The sequence below is a fragment of the Panthera onca genome, chromosome C2, assembly GCF_046562875.1.
Source record: "Panthera onca isolate mPanOnc1 chromosome C2, mPanOnc1 haplotype 2, whole genome shotgun sequence".
Lineage (NCBI taxonomy): Eukaryota > Metazoa > Chordata > Mammalia > Carnivora > Felidae > Panthera > Panthera onca.
The window spans coordinates 152,898,893-152,921,342 of NC_138347.1; the positions used below are offsets into that span (position 1 = coordinate 152,898,893).

At 47.6% G+C, this 22,450-nt stretch overlaps 1 protein-coding gene and 1 long non-coding RNA gene across 3 annotated transcripts in view; one reads left to right on the top strand and one right to left on the bottom strand.

Moving 5' to 3' along the window:
• The first annotated feature begins 382 nt into the window (after window positions 1–382).
• LOC145712430 (uncharacterized) lies at window positions 383–12,702 on the top strand. The gene is made up of 3 exons (XR_014135260.1): window positions 383–2,047; window positions 11,061–11,254; window positions 11,339–12,702. It is a non-coding gene; the product is annotated as an uncharacterized LOC145712430 (long non-coding RNA).
• Window positions 12,703–12,783: 81 nt separating this feature from the next.
• Window positions 12,784–22,450, bottom strand: part of ITGA9 (integrin subunit alpha 9) — a 357,855-nt gene continuing 348,188 nt past the window's right edge. The window contains exons 28-29 of one of the 2 annotated variants that reach the window (XM_078432513.2): window positions 14,196–14,316; window positions 12,960–13,017 (exon numbers count right to left, since the gene is read on the bottom strand). In XM_078432513.2, the coding sequence (XP_078288639.1) occupies window positions 14,209–14,316 (108 nt within the window). In that variant the 3' untranslated portion in view covers window positions 12,960–13,017; window positions 14,196–14,208. Of the gene's footprint in view, window positions 13,018–14,195; window positions 14,317–22,450 lie in introns of both variants that reach the window. The other variant, XM_078432512.2, reaches the window with a different exon arrangement.

Sequence of the window (22,450 nt, forward strand, 5' to 3'; positions counted from 1 at the left end):
GCCGCCTGGGCGCGCCCGCCGCCCGGCCCCGCGCTCAGGGAGAGGCGGCCCGGGCCCGCGCCCCAGCTCCCGCCGCCGCCGCCGCCGCCGCCGCCGCCGCCGCTGGGCTCGAGCGGCCGCCGCCTCGTCACCATGAACCCCGGAGCCGCGCCCGGGAGAGCCGCGCACGGGGAGGCGGAGCGGGAGGCCCGGCGCCGCGGGAAGCGGGAGCGGCCGAGGGGGAAGGAGCGAGCGCCGAGCGAGGGCGGGAGGGCGGGCGGGAAGGAGGGAGGGAGCGAGGGAAAGAAGGAGGGCGGGCGGGTGGGTGTGTCCCGGCCCGGGGACCGGCCTCCGCCGCCGCCCCCGGCGCTGCCCGCCGGGCCCGAGGGGAGAGGGGTGCGGGGTGAGACGGAGGGGTGAGTGGAGGGCGGGAGGGGCGTGCGCGCCGGGGTGTGTGTGTGTGTGTGTGTGTGTGTGTGTGTGTGTGTGTGTATGTGTGTGCGCGCGCGCGCGTGTGCGTGAGGGGGTCTCGGGCGGAGGACTGGGGCGCAGGGCTCGCGGTGCGGGAGATTCGGCGGGGTTCTGGCGGTGGATGCGAGGGGCCCGGGGCTGGGGGAAGAGGTGCGGGGAGCCTGGCAGGCGCTGGGAGCTAAGCGGGGGCCTGCGGGCGTGCGGGTGGGGTTCAGAGGGGGTGTGCACTGTGGGACCCGGGGGCCGAGGGGGGCTCGCACGGCTGCGGGAGTGAGTTTGGGCCCTGAGGAGGGATGTTTACCGCGAGGAGAACGGAGGAGGAATATGGGGGGGGGGGGAGGGTGTTCCGTGGGGGTGTCTGGGGGGAAATGCTGGGTGAGGGGCGTCCCGGTGCGGGGACCGAGGAGTCAGGGATCAGGGCGCGGAGGGCAACGGAGGCTGCTAAGGAGTGGTGGTCCCTCATACACCGAGGAGGTCCGTTGAGGGGTCCCGGACGCTCGTGTGAGGAAAAACCCGGGGGCGCGCGGGGCGGCAGAGGGGTCCCAGAGTGCGGAGAATCCTGGGGAGCCAGGGGTGAGCGGGGAGTCAGGAGGGGCGTCCGCGGTCGGGGCTGGGGGATCCAGGCGTGAGGTGCCGGCGGAACCCGCATCCGCATCGGGCCTGAGAGCCTGGGAGTCGGGCGAGCCTGGGAGTCGGGCGGCGGGTCCCCGAGGACCAGTGTCCTGGTACGTGTGGGTATCGGCGTCGAGGGGGGCCTGGGCAATGGGCATTTCCGGGTGCTCTGCAATAAGGGGGGTGGGGGAGCCGGTCGTGGGCTATGGAGAAGAAGGGGGCCTAGCTGAGCAGGCACTGTGCTTCTGAAAAGCAGCCACCTACTGTCAGGCCTGGAGCGACGGCGTGCATGACGGCTAAGTGGCCCCTCGGCCTCGGAGGGTCCGAGCTTTTTCGCGCCCGCGCCTTCGCGTTCCAACTTGGAAGCCACACGGCCAGCCTTGTAAGCCAGGGGGCGGGGCAGTGCCGCAGGAGGGCGGATCCGGGGGCGGAGCGGCAGCGCTCGCGCGCGCTCTCCACCAATCAGGAGGATTCGGGAGGGCCTGCGGAGCGTGACGTGATCGGCAAGGCCGAGGGGGCGACCTGCGGCCTACAGAGCCTCGCCTGGCCGCGCGGGGTTGCGCGCGCACCCCGGGCCTCGTAGGCACGTTCAACCCCGTCGTGACTTAAAAGACGTGACGCTGGTAGGTCCTTTCTCGCTCCCCCGTACCTCCCGGAGCTGGTGACAGCCAGGTGGCGTGCGCACCGAGGGAACCAGCGAGCCTCTCCAAAGTTTTCAAGTACACTCCCGGAAGCCCTCTGGCCGGGGGCAACCGGCCCACCTCACCGGTTTCTGCGCCAGGTGGAGCGCAGTGAGGGTCTCGGTGTGGGAGACCTGTCCCCGGGACAGGGCTCTTGTGGCCAGGCAGGTGGGAAGGCACTGCAGGAGAGCTGCTATAAGAGGTAGTCGGGGCCGCCTGTGGTTGTGCTGTGCCCCCAAATCCAAGACCTCCAGTGACATCCTGGCTGTCTGTGCGTGTGGATGGGTCCTGTGCCGGTTGCCTTGGTACGTGTTGATGCTTGTGTACCTGTTCGTCTAAGAGCACCTTTGGGACCCAGTGGATTGCCGGGGGTAGCTGAGATATGAAGGTTGAAGTGAAGTGCCCTGGCGGTTAGGAACGGAAGCCCTGGGGTATATACAGCCCAGGCTCCAGGACATGCCCTGCCTAACCCTCCCGGGTACGGACCAGATTGGGGCCCCATGGCACCCAGGACTAACCGTGTTCCTACTCGTGATGCTCTGTACATTTGTCACGAGGGTAGGGCTGGCCCAGGGCCTGGTGAATTCAAATGTTCTCTGAATTCAGTTTCTAAAAAACTGCAGAATTCTCAGGGGTCAGAGGGGTCTTGCAGCCAGATACTGTTCTACAGTTCTTAGTGTGTGACCACAGAGATCTGTATCCCTGCTGCCTGGTTGAGGCAGCATCCCTTTAGCCAGGGCAAGGTGATGGGAGCATTTGGACTCACTGATCCACACCCCGCCCCCCCCCCCCCCCCCCCGGACCCTCCAGTTTCCTTCACTGTCCTCAGCTTACTTATGAGATCACCTCCAAAAAAAGGAAAAAAAACAAAAAGCTACCTCACCGAAGCTTTTGTCTCAAGCTCAATCAAGAAAACAGCTTGCTATCTTTCTAAAGTTCTTCTTACCCTCCATATTATGTTCATTTAAAGTTTCAGGGCTTTTTTAATTTCGCAAATATTCACAGAAATCAAAGAGAAAAATCACCCACAGCCCTATCAGCATCCTTAAATCTATGTTTTCTCTACTTCTCCCTGTCCTTGCCAATATGTTGACATAATTTTATGTAGCTATAAAAATATCATGGTTAAAGTTATAAGGTGAGCATTTTTCCATGCGGTGCATAATCATTTATAACTACCGTAATAAATGATTGCATAATGCCTCACTGAATGAGTCTTAGATAAGACAGTATCTTGGTTTGATAGATGAAGGAAAGATTCAAGAATTGCTATTGGTTCAACTGATTGGTCATGAGAAGAAAATACATTTATCTCAGTCCTTAACAGCGTATCCAGAAGGATCAAATAATTAAATATAAAAAATTCATAGGGGCGTCTGGGTGGCTCAGGCGGTTGAGTGTCTGGTCTTGATTTTGGCTTAGGTCATGATCTCAGGGTCCTGAGATGGAGCCCCACGTTGGGCTCCATGCTGAGTGTGGAGCCTGCTTAAGATTCTCTCTTTCTCTCCCTCTGTCTCCCTCCCCTGCTTGCACACACACGCTCTCTTTCTAAAATACAAAAATAAATAAAATTTAAAAAAATTAATTCATAAATAAATAAAACAAATATAGGTGAATGCTTTTTGATGTCAGATGGGAAAAGCTAAGAGTGACACAAATTACAACGAAATACAGAAATTACAGAGGATAAGATTAATAAATGTGGCTACGTTTGTTCTTTCAACAAACGTTTATTGAATGCCCACTATGTGTTAGGTTCTGTTCTAGGCAGGCTCTCAGAGTTGTCTGAAATGAGCGTTAGGGAAATGGGCTGTCCTATTCCCACATGTCCAGTTAAAGCTATGGGCTGTCCCTGGAATTCAGGGGGCTTAAAGCCCCCAGACACTTTGGGCTCTTGAGGAATGGAATCAAAACAGACGTAGTGACCTGAGGACAGGTACCAGCCATTGGAGGCCAAAGCACAACAAGTCCAAGAGAGAGATGCCCAGAAACAGTAAAAGGGATCTCAGGGGTCTGAACAGAGCACTGAAATGTTATCTGAGTCTCAATCCCCAAACTATTATAATGCAGTGTCCTTGTACCATATGCCCGATCTAATGTTTTTCTTTAAATTAACTTAATTTTTATCTAAATGGAAAATTAGTGGATAAGATTAAAAAAAAAAAAAAAAAAAGGCAAATGGGAGGATGAGTGTCCCAGCTAGAGGGAACAGTAGCTCGATTTCAGGCTGAGCGGCCAGGGAGAGCATACCTGGGGGAAAGTTCACAGTGGTTGGGGTTGAAGGCTCTGGTGATGTGTAGGGCTCATGTCAAGCAGAGCCTTGTAACTCAGGAGAGGTATCGGGGTTTTCTTTACTCTGAGGGCTGTGGGAATGACATATTCAGATATGTCTTTAGAAGGTTCCTCCTGGGGCACCTGGGTGGCTCAGTCGGTTAAGCGTCTGACTTCAGCTCAGGTCATGATCTCGCGGTTCATGAGTTCGAGCCCCACATCCAGCTCTGTGCTGACAGATCAGAGCCTGGAGCCTGCTTCCAATTTTGTGTCTCGCTCTCTCTCTGCCCCTCCCCCACTTGTACTCTGTCTCTCTCTCTCAAAAAGAAATAAAACATTTAAAAAATTAAAAAAAAAAATCCTACTAACAGATTGGGTCAGAGGCAGTGCAAGAGGCAGGAAAAACCCGCAGAAGATGTCACGTTAATCAAGAGAGGAGATGATGGGATGCTCTCTGGACTTGCCATTCCCAGCCTGGCTGGCCCTACTCTTTGTCTTTGAATCTCTGCTGTCTAGGCTCTGTGCTTTGTCAGCTTTCTGTCTTCTCTGTGGGCATCTCAATCTTGAGTTTTGTGTCTGTTACTTAGTTTCTATCTCAGTGTCAGCTTTTCTGGTCTTTCTTGGATTCCAGCTGCACGTGCTGCTGGCTCAGGGCAGCAAGTCTCCTGCTGGGAAAGGAGTAGAAGAAGTGGGATCTGGGCAGAGATTCCTGGCGGTCAGTTAAGTGGATACAAACCTGAGTCTGCTCACAAGTCTCTCTGCCTAGATGTGGTTCCTTGGGACCTAGGACCTTGGGACCTAGATGTGGGTGGCAGTTCTCTCCTACAGTGGACCAGCCCAGAGTCTGATCAGCTCCAAAAAAGGCGTATTCTAGCTATGCAGGACAGGCTGCACTCACAGAGGTCGTTTATTTATTCTTCAGGTATGTTTTTGGATGCCTTCAGTGTGCCAGGCTTGGGCCAAATGCAGTAGACATAGTGCCCTCAAGAGACTCATGGCCTGATGGAAGACGCAGAGGAAAATCGGGATGGCACAGAGTAGAACTGATTTATTCTCCTGGTAGTCCAGGAGTCCCCACAGAGGATATGATGCTGGCAAAAGCATCTTTGAGCCCACAGTGTCCCAGTTAAGAGGACTTTTCCAACCACGGCACCCACAGAGAAAGCTCCATCTGAGGAAGAGTGGGACGTCGTGACGGAGGAAGAGATTGGGGTTTTGAGAGCCAGGTTGAGTCTGGACTTCAACCTGTGGGTAATCTGGCGCTATTGATACTTCTTGAGCAAGGAACAGGTAGCATTTAAGAAACTTGTTCAGATCTGTGAGCTGAAGTGGAAAACAATTCAAACCAGGCTAAGCAACAACGGGGACTATATTGACTTGTGTAACCAAACAAGGGTTACGTGCCTGGGCTGCAGTGGTCTGGGAACAGCACCTCTGACTCAAGGATGTGGAGGCCCCAGGGGGAACTTATGAACTTCCTATGAGCTGGAAGATCCAGGTATAGTTAGGGAAGCCAGAGGGCTTCTTTATGCCCAAGACGCCCTGTCTTGTCTTTCCCATGCAGGTTGCCCAGGACATCATTCCTGAGGGCTCCCCAAAAGCTCATCTTTTTGTCCTTAACATCCATGCTGCTCCCACAACATCCTGATCCTTCCTTTCCAAGACTCCTGCTCCCTCATCACACATAGATTCCTCCAACCAAATGCCGATGTCCACTGACACCTGGCATCCTGGCCAGCTTTGCCCTCTGCTGTCATCCCCAGGGATGCTTTCCATCTGTCCCCGTGTGTGGGACCTGTGCAAAGCCTCCTTGCCACCTATAGACACTTGACTGCCAAGAATAAGGCCCCCAGATGAGCCAGTGGTCCAGCAGGTGCAGCCTGCCCCCTGGTGGCCCCCATGTTGTGAGGTCCTTTTCATGTGCCAGTTGGCTATGGAAGTTGGATTCACTGCCTGCCTGTTCCCTGATGAATAATGTAGGGCCCAAGGGCAGGCTGCTCCAGAATGTGCCACGTTGGCATATTGATTATTTAATTAATTTATTTATTTTAGAGAGAGCAAGAGAGTGTGTGAGATGGTGAGAGGGGCAGAGGGAGACAGAATCTTAAGCAGTCTCCTCAGGTACCCAAGGCTTGATCCCATGACCCTGGGATCGTGACCTGAGCTGAAATCAAGAGTTGGACACTCCACTTACTGAGCCCCCCAGGTGCCCCTGGCATAGTTGTTATTTTAAATAAAAGTTACCTGAAAGCCAGCCTGTGCAAGAAGGACACTCAGACCCTCTGTCCCCCTGAAATCAGGAAAGAAATCTGTGTGAAAGGTACCCTACCTGTACCAGGAGACATCCTTATCACCAGAGATGGGAATTTTAGAGATCAGAACAAGCTTTGCTACTTTTACTAAGTTACTACTCCAACCCAAAGTTTTTTCTTTGTCTTGTCAATTCCTCACAAATTTATTATCTCTTTGTCTAAAAAAGTATAAAGACCCTGCTTTGGTCATTTCTTTGGGTCTCCATTTCATTATTGGGCCTTCATCTACACATAAGAAAACCTTGGGGTTTTTTTTTCCACCCGTTAATCTGTCTCATGTCAATTTAATTTTTCATGCAGCTGGAAGAACTTTGGGCCAAGGGAAATCTCTCCCTTCTCTTCAGTACCATAGCCAGAGTGGACTCGCTCCTGTCCCCTGCCTCACCGAGCTGTCGTGGGCTGCACTCCTGTTCAGTTTTCCCCAGGGTATTAACAGAAAAGAGCTCAGGAACGTGAGGGCCCATGTGCTTGTCTAGGGCATGGAGGGCAGGGGAAACGAGCATTGGGCCCCACTTGGCAGCCAGTCTTGGTTAGAAGATGAAGTGGCATTGGTGATGCTGGCCACAGGCGATAAAGAACAGGCCAGTGAGCTGGGGTCCTGAACACTGAGAAGAGGACCCTAGGCAAAAAGTAGGTGGTTAGGAAGTGTTTGGGGAATTTGAAAACAAGACACGTCCTGGCCTGAGACAGACTCTCGGGCCTGTGAGGCTGAGTTGGTGCATCTTCAGGGCACCCAGAAATCCGAGAAGCCTTCGCGGAGGAGGACATCCTAGCCACTTTCCTTCTACTTCCCAATTCCCAGACCTGCCCTGCCCAGAGAACTGGGGTAGGATAAGGGGAAACGGCCCTGTGCTCACATCCTCCCTGGGACTCCTGGGGGGAGGGAGGGCATGGTCCTACCCTGAAACTCGGTTACCAAGGAATAGCTATTAGAACAGGGTGGGTAAGGCAGCCCTGTGTCCCCTCAGCCCACTGGTGGGAGTGGCTTTGGTTCCTGAAGGGCCAGAGAGTCCCAGAGTCCCAGGTTGATTTGGTGACTCTGGAGCCAATGAGCTCCTTGAAGTGGGACCCCACACTTTTAGCACCCCATGGATTGCCCCTTCAATGCTTCTCCTATGTCCCGAGGTACCAGGCATCACCTGCCCAGGCAAGTAGAGCCTGCTCTAGCCTAGCTGATGGCATCTGGCTTCTCTTACCCAGGCTACCCAGGCCCCGGGCTTTGGCCCAGCCACAGGTCCCCCCTTTATTCCCTGACTTGTGTTTGCAGTGGCTGAGTTGGAGCTGAAGTAGACAAACCCAGACATGCCCAAAGTCTGTGGCATGAGATGTTTCACAGGCAGGTCTGGTCACAGACACACATTTGGCACACACAGGTACAAACTCATTTGTACACAGGCTCATATACGTGCTGGGACAGAGGGCACACACATGACAAGGTTGTCTCTGCCCAGGCTGGTTTCTTCCACCTTGGCATGCCTGTTTCTTTCTCTCTCTCTCTCTCTCTCTCTCTCTCTCTCTCTCCCTTGCCTCTGGTTCTCGAAGTCCAGCCCTGCCAAGCCTTACCTTACCGTGCCTCTCCAGTTCCCCTTGAACTGTTTAGTTCCCCTCCTACCTTCCTGGTCGTTTTGGCCCGTCCCTCCCGTACATGATCACAAGTAAAAGCAAGGAAACGTCTGCTAGCAATTTCTATTTTTCACACAAACTTCCCCAGAGGCCCGGGTGGAGAGAGGGCTGGGCTTTCTGCTTTGGAACTGGGGGAGAGAATACAGCGTGAAAAAAGGATGTCAGTATATTAGCCTGTCCTCTGACACAAACAGCCCCACCCCGAGCCACACACATCTTCGTCCCCCCGGCACACTCTCAGGTGCACCTGCTCCCCTTTGTCCTTCTACACAGCCGTCCCACATGCACCGCTGAAGCCCATTCCCAGATGGGGCTCTTAACCCCAATGAACCAGCGGTCCTGCTCTGCTGCCGAGGTGGCCGTGGGAGGCACTCCCTGTGCTCCACACCTGAGTGCTAGGCTGGGGACCCTGTCTCCACTGAAGGAGGCCGCAGGCCAGGTTCCTCTCTCTCTGGGCCTTGCTTTTCAGGTAGATGATGGCCTGTTGGCCCAGAAAGAATGAGTGCAGACCAGAAGGGGACGCCTATCCTGGTCTGAGCTTGGAGATGGGACTGAGGAAGTAAAATGTCCAGACATTTTGGAACCACTACAATGATGTTTTAAATGTTCGAAGCAGGGGCGCCTGGGCGGCTCAGTCGGTTGAGCCTCCGACTTCAGCTCAGGTCACGATCTCACGGACCGTGAGTTCGAGCCCCGCGTCGGGCTCTGGGCTGATGGCTCAGAGCCTGGAGCCTGCTTCCAGTTCTGTGTCTCCCTCTCTCTCTGCCCCTCCCCCGTTCATACTCTGTCTCCCTCTGTCTCAAAAATAAATAAACATAAAAAAAAAACTAGTTAAAAAATAAATGTTCAAAGCAAATTTTTGAGAAATGAAGATACGAGTCACATAGATTTGGCCAGACCTAGAGAGTCCACAGAGTTCCTTAACATTGTCTCTGTCTCTAAGTCCCTGGCGGCTCTTGGTGGGAGAGAAGGTGGGTGGGTGTCACCCATCTTGACTGTTTACCTTATGCCAAGCTCTGACTGGGTACCATGTGTCCCCAAGGGGGAGAGGCTCCTTTGGCTGCAAAGAATGGAGACACTTGTAGGGAAGGACAGGGGTGAGGGTCCCAGAGCAGGGGTCTCTGCCCCATCTAAAGCCTCATGGGAACCTAGCTTAGACTCTGGAGAAACCTACTGCCCGACGGCCCTCGGGGCTGACTGGGTCCTGCTGCTGACCTCAGGAAACTGGGTCATTCAGGATCAGAAGCACTCCAGACCAGCCCTCTTGTCATTTGTCTTGAGTGTGACTCAGCCAAATCTTCCATCCCTGCTTCTCTTTGGGTCTAATCACCTGTCTTCCTGTTAGCAACTTACTAATGCTCTCAAGTCCCATTTTCAATTCTGGGGAGAGAGAGAGAGCGAGAGCAAGAGAGAGAGATAGGCTGTTTAGTTCAGCTCATTACCATTGTTCAAGTTAGGTTATGTAAAATTTTACTACCAAGCTTAGTGACTTAAAAAAAATTTATATTGCGTATGATCTGCAAATTGGGCAGGGCTTGACAGAGATAGCTCACCTCTGCCTTACATGGTGCCATCTGGACAGCTTGAAGGCTGAGGCTGGGGCCGTCAGAAGGCTCACTTTCTCACCTCACAGTTGACGCTGGCTGAGACTTTTAGGCTACTGGAAAATCTAATGGTTGTATTACTCATGCCTTTCACTTGCTGTACTCTGACGTTTTGACATCTTGGGATCTTGCTGACTCTGGATGGACTGCACCTCCCAGGGCTAGCTCATTCCTAGAGATGGCGAGTAGCTCGCCTGCGCGCAGATCTTTCCTATGCAAACCAACCAATCCAGAGCTCATCTCCCCGCCCCAACCACTCCCTTATGAAGCTTTTACACTCCAGGCCAGTTTTCCCTTTCCCTAATCACCTCAGGGCCAAGTGCATCCCAGAGCCCACGGACACTATTCAAACTAGCCAATCCTTAACCGGCCGACGCTGTCTCACTTGTACCTTTCCATGGAAACCACAATAAAGTCTCTTGTCACAGCTTTCCATTCTCTTAGTCTGCTTCCTGACCAACCCTGGCTCTTCTTTTTGAGCCCCCACCCCATGGCCTGGTATACCCCCTTCTCTTGGGAACTATGAGTGTAACGAATTGTCTTTTCAATGGCAGTCACCCTCTGATCCGTTGGCCTCACCATATGTGAATGATAACAAAACCCATATTTTAAACCAATGGTCTCTCAGGTGGTGTGGGCTTCCTCACATCCTGGTAGCCGACCTGCCAGAGCGAGTGCCCTCTGAGAGAGCCCAGTTGGGCAGTCCTATCACATTTCATGACCTCGTCTCAGAAGATACCCGGTACGGCTTCTGTTGCTTTCTGCTCACCAAGGAAGCCGCAAAGTCCCGTCTCGGTTCAGGGGGAGGAGAAATAGACCCCACCTCTTGGCGGGCATGGCGAGGTGACAGATGGACACGTGAACAGAAATGAGGCGGCAAGTGTTGGCAAGTACAGTCTGCCAAATCATCCTCTCTGGGCAGAAGTCTTCGCGCCAGGCCACCTCTTAGGTCACCGGCCAGTCACTGGTTAGCCTGCTCATAGGTCAGATGTCCAGTCCCATTTCAGTATTGTCCTACCTGAGCAAGAGGAGCCCTCGCCCTGGGCCTGGCACTGTGGAGTGCACTATCCATGCCCTCACCCCAGGCTTCCCCTTCTTCAGGGGAGGAGGAATTTGCAGGACCACAGGGCATGTGACTACCTATAATCTGTGTACCCACCAGCCCTGTTTTAGAACATACTCAGAGCACCCACAACCCTGGAATTTCCTACCCAAACAGCTCTCAACCCACCGCTAAGATCAGTAGGCATGTCTTCCCTGGATCTGTTTCTTGAGGGCTGACCTCACCATTGGTGAGGAATGACCAAAGGGTGGCTGTTTGCAAACATGGGGGGGGGGGGTAAGAGTACAGCTGGAATGGACAGATAGAGGAGAGTCCCCATGCACGGCCATGGTGCCTCACATGTCAGGGGGAGGAGGAAGGCAGGCTGTGGACCAGGGGCTTGGGGATGCCCCCATGCAGAACATCAAGGAATCTGATCACTTAAAAACTTAACTTGGTCTTCCAGCCTTGTGTTCCTTTGCAGTTCCCTGGAATGGATTGGACGGAGCGAAGCATGCGGAATCTGGGCCTCCATTTGTTCTCTTTCCCCACAAATGTCAGAATTGGGTCTTCCCTTGTCCAGCTGGCTCTTGGGGAGTGGTGGCATTTCCTGGGGTGTAGAAGATTGCCTGAAGGAGAGCCCAAGGTGGCTGTAGGTATGTCAAGCACAAGGGACTCTGTCTTCACCAATGCTCATAACCTCTCTGTGAGATGTAGAAATTAATAATGGCTTGTTACTGGCAGGACATGGGATCAGAGAGGCCAAGAGGCTCGCCCAGTCACACAGCCAGAGAGGAGTTGAGATGGCAATGGTTTCCCTCACGTCTGGGCCTCCTTCGGTCCAAGAAGCAGCTGCTTGAGATTACAGGGCAAGGAATTGCCAGAAGAGTTTGCAGATCTGGATCCCGTGCCTAAAATAGTATGGCTCAGAAGGCGAGTGCACTTGATTTATTTGAGGAAGAAATGGCGTCGACAGAAATCTAGGAAAGGGTTCAGGGATAAACATAATAGTTAATAAAGCCTCCTCAACCTGAGTGGGGACACATTCATCTGGGACAAGTAGCACGTGATCAGGGACTGAAATGGGCTCTTTTTCCTACATTCTGATTAACGAGGCCTGAGACCCAGAACCTGCTAGATGGGTGTTCGCTAGGTAATGGAGACATGTTCTCAGCTCACAACTGCAGACTGCCTATCTGTGGAATATTCCAAGAGAAATATGAGGAGATGGAGGTAAGCGGCAAGAGAGTATGACATAGCCCTAAAGTTATGTCCTATCTATTGTGTCTCTCCTTTGCATATGCTATTCCCTCTGCCAAGAATGTTGTTCCTGCTCTGCTCCTTGAGTAACACTTCCCTGCCTCCCAAGGCCCAGATATCAGGGGACCTCCTTTTCTGAGTTTAGTATTCCTGGTATGTGCTCCCTTGGCCTTTGGACTGATTAATCTGGAAACAGCAATTGCAGGGTGAGAAGGGAGAGGTGGCACGAATGTCCCCTGAATCGGTCTGCAAACTGATTTAACACATCCTGGCTCTAGCAGATTCGGCTGCACCCTCAGATGAGACCATCCCATATGCTGCATGGGGCCCCTGCTTCTCACCTGGTTTCTCCTTCCTACCCAGAAAAGCTTGATATGCCAAGACCATTTCCCTTTCCAGCACTGAAACACATTTTTCTTCTTTCCTAACTTCATTCAACTTTAAAGTCTCTTTTTGCCTTTTGGTTATATATATTTTCTTTTTTTAGTGTTTGTTTTATTTTTGAAAGACAAAGTGTGAGCGGGGGTCGGGGAGGGGCAGAGAGAGAGAGGGAGACACAGAATCCAAAGCAGGCTCCAGGCTCCGAGCTCTGAGCTCCAAGCTGTCAGCACAGAGCCCGACAGGGGGCTCGAATTCACGAACCGTGAGATCGTGACCTGAGCTGAAGTCGGACGCTTAACCGACTGACCCACCCAGGCGCCCCTACAAACATATTTTCTTCAACGGTGAGGTCCTGATAGATCATGAGGCACCACTCTAACGGCTAAGACCAGAAACCAGGAAGTAAGGTTGCTTGCACCTCTCCAAAGGCAGTGCAGGCCTTCCACAGGGCAAGGCTGTCTGAACCTCAACCGCTTTTCCTCGTTCCTGAGAACAGAGGCTGATTCAGATTTACAATGCTTTATTACTTATTATTATATAAGAGCCATCTCTGCAGCCTTCTTGTTGGTGCTAAGTCGGTTTAAAAGTTCCAGATGCAGGAAAAGCCTTCTCCAGCCCTAGCACTGGCTGTTGTCAGCAGGACCTCACTCAAAATCATGTAAATATCCAAGCCAGAGAATGCACACTGGCAGCGCAGGCGTCCATGCTGGAGGCAAACCTGGTTGGTTGTTGTTTTCACTGTTGTTTGGTTTTGCTTGTACAGGGAAGACTCTCACAATGGACTAAAAAGAATAATAATTATAGGCTTAAAGAAACATTGCAAAAATAAAGAATTCCTGTTATACCCTTCAACTAGATTCCCCAAATGTTTGCTTTTTATCCCCCCATATTATTATCATTTGAACCACGTGAGAATTAGTTGCAGACTTACCCCTAAACACTTCAGTGACTATTTCCTAAAAAAACAAGCACAGTCTCTTACATAACCATGTACAATTCCCAAAGCAGAAAATCAACATTGACACAGTATTATTATCTGATCTGTAGGCCTTCCTCACCTTTTACCAGTTGACTTGTTCCGCCATTTAGAGCAAAAGAGAAAATTTAGTTTTTCTGGTCCAGGAGCCACTCTAGGATCATGTTGTCATGTTTCTATTATTTCCTTTAATCTGGAACAGTTCCCTGGTCTTTCTTTGTCTTTCATGATTTTGTCAGTTTTGTAGAGTACAGGCCAGTTATTTTGTGGAAAATCCCTTACTAGGGGTTTGCCTGTTGTTTCCTGATGATCAGATGTGGGCTATGCATTTTTGGCAGGAATACTCCAGAAGTATTGTTTCCTTACTGGTGTGTCATGTGAAGGGGCCCACCATGTTGCTTTGTGGCATTGGTATCATTCACTTCGATCTCTTGGTTAGGACAGCATCCCTAGGGGTTTGTCCACTGCAAATTTTGTCCCTTTGTATTTCCCCCTTTCTAAATAAAAAGCATTTTGTGGGGAGGTACTTTGAGATCATGTAAATATCCGTATTCCCGCCAAATATTTACCCTCTGTTTCTATCATCTGTTGATTCTTGCCTGAATCAGTTACTGCCATCCGATTTTCCTGGTTTGGGAAAAGTGGGAATTGGTTTAAGTTAGCTTTTGTGTGTGTTTGACATCTTCCCATTATTCTTTGGGCCCTTCTTTAATTTCTTTTCTGTCTTTTTTTTTTCAAAGATCTTATTTTTCAGAGACAGAGAAATATTTTAAAGTCTTATTTTTCAGAGACAGAGAAAGACAGAGCACGAGTGGGGGGAGGGGCAGAGAGAGAGGGAGGCACAGAACCCAAAGCAGGCTCCAGGCTCCGAGCTGTCAGCACAGAGCCCGATGTGGGGCTCGAACCAACGAACCGTGAGATCATGACCTGAGCTGAAGTCAAACGCTTAACCCACTGAGCCACCCAGGCACCCCTCATTTATACCTTTCTTTTTCACTTAATGTAGAGGCAAATAACTCCATTTCAGTTTACAGAGATCTTCCTCGTATCTTTCTTTTTTTAGCTGCACTGCATAGGAGTATCTTAAGGATACATTCCTGAATAACTGTGTAAAAGGGTAAACACACATATAGTTTTGTTAGGAATTGCCAATTTCCTCCCAGGAAGGTTGTCTCAATTTGCATTTCCACCAGCAATGTATGAAAGCGCCTCTTTCCCCACAGCCACAACAATAGAATGTGTTGTCATATTTCAAATTTTTGCCAGTCTGCTGGGAGAGAAATGGTATCGCAGCATAGTTTAAATTTGTATTTCTCTTATAATGTGAGCTGAACATATTTTCATATGTTTAAGGCCCATTTAAATATCTCTATATATTTTAGTGAACTGTCTATTCATGTCTTTTGCCCATTTTTTTCCCTATATATTTTGTTAAATCTCACCTCCTCCATGTTTTAGAGTTCTTTCTATATTAAGGATATTGGCCCTTATCTGCAACATAGATTGCAAATATTTTCTCCCGTTTTATGATTTGACTTTGCTTACGGTGTTTTTTTGCCAAGAGGAAATTTTTTAGTTTTATGTGGTCAAATTTATCAATCTGTTCTTTATTGCCACCAGATTTTGAGGCGTAGTTAGAAAGCCTTTCCCTACACCTAGATTATGCAAGAATCCATCCATATTTTCTTCTAGTACTTGTATGGTTTCATCTTTTACAGTTAGATCTCTGATCCATTTGGAGTTTATTCTCCTGTGGGGTGTGAGATAAAGATCTAGTTTTTCCTTTGTTCCATGGCTACCCTGTGGTCCCAATGCCATCTATTAAAAGGTCGATCTTTGCCCTAGTGACTTGAAATCTCAGCTTTATTGTATACAAATTTTCCATATGTATTCAGGTTGATTTTTTAGGCTTTTAATTCTGTTCTGCCGGACACTCTTCATGCACCAATATCACACTGTTTTAATTACAAGGCTCTAAAGGATGTTATAATGTCTAGTAGGGCTAGTCCCTGAGCCCTTATTAAAGTTTTTTTTTTCCTGAAGTATTTTTCTAGATATTTATTCTTCCATATAAATTTTAGTATCGACTCGTGTAGCACCACTAAAAAATGATTTGTCCCCGAAATGTTCCTAAATTTTGAATTAGTTCCCAGTGTTTAAAATGGGGGAAAATATATGGACTTCTGGTTTCTCTTGAAAACTGGGATGGTTTATCAGCATGGGCCTTCTCTTTGCACACCACCTAATGGTGTAGAGCAGAGCAGTAGCTGCGGCCTTCACAGAGGCCTGCGGTCCCCGGGGCTACACAGGGCCCACCCCTCCCTCTGACCTCTCACCTATGACCTTCACACATGGAAGTTCCTTGTGTGGCCTGTGAGTTGGTGACACAGGCTTTAAATGACCACGAATGTTATATTCCATGACTGCCTTTGTCATCTGTTTCTCTGTGTGACAATTTTTTTGTTCACTGCTGTATTTCCAGGGCCTAAGAAGAGAGCTTGGGGCATTGCTGGCACTTGGTAAATATTTGTTCAATGAATGGATTTTTATAGATGGGAAACAAGAAATGACCAAAATGTGTTCTCTCTTCAGGAGACCACTGAAAACCAGCACATATGGGTGGGTAAGTTGGTACAACCCTTACTGAGGGCAATTTGGCAATTTTTCTCAAAATTACAAATGCCCAGATCAGTAGTGCTCACACTTTTACTTATTTCATTTTATTTTACTTATTTTATTTTATTTTATTTATTTTATTTTAGAGAGAGAGCACGAGTAGGGAAGGAGCAGAGGGAGACAGAGAATCTTAAGCAGGCTCCATGCCCAGCACGGAGTTCGACATGGGGCTCAGTCTCACAATGGAGAGTTCATGACCTGAGACGAAATCAAGGGCTGGACCCTTAACTGACCGAGCCACCCAGGCGCCCTTCACGGTTTTACTTCTGACATTTGCCTCGCATGTGTTTGCACATATGCAACATGATGACATAAAGGGTTATTTATTGCAGTAATAATGAAGATGGGAAAGAAATTACATTTTCTTCAAAGGGGGGCTGATTACATAAATTATGGCTTATCTATACATTAAAACAATTGAACACCATACAGGTAATGAAAAGAATAAGAATACTTTCTACAAGGGGTGCCTGTGTGGCTCAGTCGGTTGAGTGTACGACTTCGGCTCGGGTCATGATCTCACTGTTCATGAGTTCGAGCCCCGCGTCGGACTCTGTGCTGACCGCTCAGAGCCTGGAGCCTGCTTCGGATTCTGTGTCTCCCTCTCTCCCTGCCCCTCCCCTGCTCATGCTCTGTCTTTCTCTGTCTCAAAAATAAATAAAGACATTTTAAAAAATTAAAAAAAAAAAAAGAATACTTTCTACTGAGAGGGGAGAATAGGTATAGCAGGCTGCCTTTTGTTTATAAAGGGAAAAAGCAAAGGTCCATATTTATACCTGCTTGTAAGTATGTAAGGAAAATCTGAATGCACTCAGAAGGAATAAATAATATGGTTGGTCAGGGGGTAGAGGAAGTATGGTAAAGAAAAGAAGCAAATGGGGATTGGGTGGGAGGGAAACTCCTCTCTCCTTCCATGACCTTGAGGAGTAGGTTTTAAACCAAGTACTTCTATATGCATACACACGTGTGTGTGTGAAAACAGCTATTAAACTAAAAAGATAGCAGAGGAAGTCATCAGACCCCTGGAGACCACAACTATTCCGTCAGGACTCTCTGTAGGGACAGCCATGCGATAGGGCCACTCACCGGAATTTCATCCACTCTTGCTAAAAGATGATATATTGCACATGTTAATTCAATTTGGACAGAAAAGGCAATGAGATATGTTTCCGGTCCTACTATCATGCATCCAGAAACTCCCAGAGAGCACTTTACAAATTGACAGTCAATAAACCATTTCACCCAGTGGAGAAACAGAGCAAAACCCAAGATGGAATGCTGATATTCATGCCACAGAGGACGCTCCTCCCCCAAATACTCCATGATAAAAGAGTGAAATATTATAGCTAGTGAACTTAGGAATTTAGCAAAGAAAGAATTTATGGAGTAGCTATAGTTCTAGAATGATCGAAGGCTGTATCTTCTAAAATATTAAAATGCAAATTCAGGAAATCTGCAGAGAATAAAACAGACCTTATATATTATATAGGGTTTGGCACATGGCATATGATCAATGTGAAGTGAATAAAAAAAAAAAAAAGGAAATGTATGAAGCTGAGTGCTATTACTCAAATAAATTAAATTAAATAGATGAATCTGTATCTCTCATAGCATTTATCAAAATATTTTAAATTGGGGAGCCCAGAGAATAATTAGAACTAATACTGTGGCAGATAATATTTTTGATGTATGTAGGTCTCAATAACTTGCCTTTTGCCCCTTTTTGATTTATAGTTTAATTTTTTCTCTGGGAGTGCCAGCTTCTCTGGAGTTATTAGCTTCTTTTAAAAATAATTCTCAAATACAAGCTATTCTGTTTCCCATCCTTGTAGGCATCAAACAACAAGCAAATTTTAACATTCTCGGTGGGCAAAATACTGGTGTTTTGAATCAGTGTGCTACAGCTCAAGGTCATGTATTCAAAGTAGAAGAATATTAACTTTCAAAAAACTTTAGCACGAACCACCTGGGAATAATGATACTTGTGTGCAATGAAAAGAAGTTTTAGCACATGCGCACAGACCCGGAAAAGAATCTCCATGAAACAATGTAAGGTGTTTAGAATCAGATTATGCCTCTGTTACTTTTCTAAGACAGGTTTCCAATGATTTTCCTAGTAACTGAGATGACATTATAGAGAAAATGTTGCCAAGAGCCCCCCGTTGACTTGGTTGTGGCATTTCCTCCATTGTTACAAAGGTGAAGAGTGAATCTTCACCATGCTATAGCTTTGCAGGAGGAGTGGGGGAAATACATTACAAAACCGCACAGAGAATGGCCCCACTTCAGTAAGGATCGAGTTCCCCGCGTCATCCTAATTTTCCCTTTCTCTACTGTCCGGCAACTTGAAATGAATGCCTATGTTAAAAATTGCCTTTATATTAACATTAACAACTCAGGCAACAACAGATGTTGGCGAGGATGCGGAGAAAGAGGATGTCTTTTGCACTGCTGGTGGGAATGCAAACTGGTGCAGACACTCTGGAAAACAGTACGGAGGTTCCTCAAAAAACTAAAAATAGAACTACCTACGACCCAGCAGTTGCACTAAGAGGTATTTATCCAAGGGATCCAGGTGTGCTGTTTTGAAGGGACACATGCACCCCAGTGTTTCTAGCAGCACTAGCAACAATAGCCAAAGTGTGGAAAGAGCCCAAATGTCCACTGATGGATGAACGGATAAAGAAGATGTGGTATATATATACAATGGAGCATTACTCAGCGATCAGAATGAAATCTTGCCATTTGCAACTATGTGGATGGAACTGGAGGGTATTATGCTAAGTGAAATTAGTCAGAGGAAGACAAATATCATGACTTCACTCAAATGAGGACTTTCGGAGACAAAACAGATGAACATAAGGGAGGGGAAGCAAAAATAATATAAAAACGAAGGGGGACAAAACCTAAGAGACTCTTAAATACAGAGAACAAACAGAGGGTTGCTGGGGAATTGTGGAGGGGGAAGGGCTAAATTGGCATTAAGGAATCTACTCCTGAAATCATTGTTGCACTATATGCTAACTAACTTGGATGTAAATTTAAAAAAATAAAATTAATATGCAAAAAAAATTGCCTTTATAAGTTTACGGTTGAAGGGGTTTTTTTTTGTTGTTCTTTTAAAAGCTGCTTGATTTCTTTTCCCATTATTCCCACTAATTGCATAACTTAATTTCTTTTTTCATGTTGCCCCTCAGCATTACTTTACTGACGTTTTAGGAAGTTAAATGTTCCGCTACCATAAATACCAAAAATATCCACAAGTCTCTGAAGCAGTCGTGAGAAAGGCAGTCCTGACTTGTCCTGACCAGCAGGGGGCCAGCCAGGAGCCAGATTATTTGATTTTCAACCCAGTTAATTCAGACTTTTGAGGGTGAGCTGTGCCTCAAAAAAGCTTCCTTGGAAGCTTCCAAATAGGCAGAAGCTTCCTTCCAGCCGCCTGCTAGCAGTGTGCCTGCTTCCCGTGCCTCACTACACACCTGTATCTCTTGGCTCCTCCTGTCTGGACACTGGGCTCTGCACAGGTTCCTGAATAATCTAAGTTTGCACCTGCCACTGGACCTTCGCACATGCCATTCCCTCTGCCTGGAATGCTTTCCCCTCCTTTTCCACCTGGTTATTTCTCCTTCTCCATCATTTCTTCCTTAGGGAAGACTTCTCTGCTACCAGAACAGGAAAACCCTTCTGTATTATGTTATGAGTAACACCCTTTTTTGATATGATTATCTGAATGACCATCTATATGGTTATTGTGAGTAACCATAGTTATACAGCCTTCTCGTAGTTTGCCAAGGGGTGCGGTGTTAGCCTGGGAGACCCCGAGACCTGTTTCTATACCCAAACTCACAAGAAACTTCTAGGCTGATACTGTATGTTTTACAGTGGGAGCTGTGACTATCAGTAGTTTCTTCAGCGACCATGAAAGTGGGGAGCAGGGGTTGAGGCTAGATGCATCTGTTTCCCTTTTCTGTTCAACTTTCGTTTTCCCTGAAGTTAAGAATTGTCTCTCTTTATTTTCCCTTTTACTTAGTTTTCTCTGTACTGCTCACGAATTCATCCCCGAACTTTGCTCAGCCTGTTTATATCTCCCTTCCTGGCGACCAAACACGTTAAGTGTCCTTCAGCACTGATTTCTTGAGGAAACCACATCTCCAGAGCCTCCTGACTTGTTCGGTTTGGCTGGGCTCACTCTGTCGTCCACTGCTGGTGGGAATGCGGAACGGTGCAGGCGCTTGGGAAGAGTTGGGCAGTTCCCTACAAAATTGTACACACCCTTACCATACGATCCTGCACTTGCGCTCCGGGGCATTTCCTCAAATGAGCTGAAAACTTAAGTCCACGCAAACACCTGCACACAGATATCTGTGCAACTCTATTCAAAACAGCTACAACTTGCGAGCAGCTGAGATGTCTTTTGGTAGATGAATGCATGTATAAACTGTGCTGCATCCAGAACAATGAAATATTATTCAGTGCTAAAAGCAAGTGAGCTACCGAGCCATGAAAAGATGTGGAGGAAACATCAATGCTTTTCACCAAGTGAGAGAAGCCAGCCTGAAAAGACCACATCCTGTATGCTTCCAGCCATGTGACATTCTGGAAAAGGCAAAGCTCAAAAACTTTCAGGGAAAAAAAAAAAAAGCAGAAGGAAATATCCACAACCTCAGGTGAGGTGAAGAGTCCTTAGACTAGGACACCAAAAATATGATCCATAAAGGAAATAATAAATGGATAAATTACAGACTGGGAGAAAATATTTCCAAGCCACATATGTAACAAAGGACTACTATCTAAAATGTATAAAGAACTGCCCAAACTCTGCAGCAATATGTGACACAGTCCAATTCAAAAATGGGCAAAAGAGGGGCGCCTGGGTGGTTCAGTTGGTTGGGTGCCTGACTTCGACTCAGGTCACGATCTCATGGTTCGTGAGTTCGAGCCCTGCTTCGGGCTCCGTGCTGACGGCTCAGAGCCTGGAGCCTGCTTCGGATTCTGTGACTCCCTCTCTCTCTGCCCCTCCTCTGCTCATGTTCATGCTCTGTCACTCAGAAATGAATAAACGTTAAAAAATTAAAAAAAAAAAAAAAAAAGAAGTTCAAACATTTTTGTTTCTCTGATCCTGGTCAGGTAAGTCATCCCCAATCTGCACAATGTTTGCCAAAGTCAAATTTGTCTACACAGTGTCAACAGAGTATTTGCAAACACCTGCTAACAGACTGTTTTCCACTTCAGCCTTTGGAAAATATTCCAGTTTTTGGAATATCTCAGTTTTCTCTGAGATATGGGTAGAGCTTGGTCCAGTAAAATAAATAAATAAATAAATAAATAAATAAATAAATAAATAAATAAAATAAAATAAAATAAAAGCCTACTGAAACCATATAATGTGTCTATAGGCTAGTACCAGAAAACAAGTGTTACCACTGTGGAAAGTAACTACCAAGTGTGAAATTGGGAATCTCCCTTCTCCCACTCTCCCCACATGGCTGAAGAAGGTTTTCCACACATGGACATTTGTATGGAAGACACATATGTAAAGTGAGTATTTCTTCAGAGGAAAGAAAAAGGAACGGTTTCTGTGAATAGAAAAATATCTGCCTAGAATGTACAAGTGGAAAGAAAGAAGAAGGTTATGCACGCTATGATTCCATTTATAAAACATCTTCTAGAAGATGTGGAGACAGATTAATGGTTGTCAGGGGTAAGGGATGGTTGGGGAGGGGTAGCATGAAGGAGTCCTTTTGTGGTGATTAATCTTCGCAAAACATTTTTAATTGAGTTAAAATTGACATATAACATTATATCAGTTTCAGGCGTACAAAATAATGTGGTGATTAATCTTGATTGTGGTAGTGGTTATGTGTGTCTCTATGGCTGATCAAATTGCTGAAAGCTACAGATCTCACACACACACACACACACACACACACACACACACACACACGTGCATGTAGATAAAAAGGGATGAAATCCGAATATGATCTGTAGATCGTATCAGCACACATTTCTCTTTTTTGATATTGTATGTATTATAGTTATGCTAGATGTTACCACTGGGGAAAGCTGGGTGAAGGGTACACAGGACTTCTTTGTACTATTTGTCAACTGCCTGAGTCTATCATTATTTCCCCCAAAAGTTAAAAAAAAAACAACCCCAATGACTCGACAAAATAATTGAAGCAAACACGACACAATGGTGGTAGATGTCCAGGCATTTGTTGTAATCATGTTTGCACTTTCCTGAAATATTTCCCAGAATTAAGACAAATGGCATAGGGAAGATATTTCTTTTTTTCTTTTGTAGCAGTGGATTAAAAAATACCAACGAGTTGCCCACAACCTTCTTATGAGTCCACAGGATGGCAATGCTGCAAATTAAACGTGGAAAAATTCTAGTTACTGAATTTAGTTCTATACTGGCAACTCAGAGCAAGGAGGGAAAGTTGAGGGGTGGCTTCATTACAGGGTGGCAGTTTCTTCTATGTCAGAGATGGTGCAGGATGTGGAAACTGTCATAAAAATAGTCTTAGGAACTGGAGATTTCTTTATGCAGGAAAGAGAAA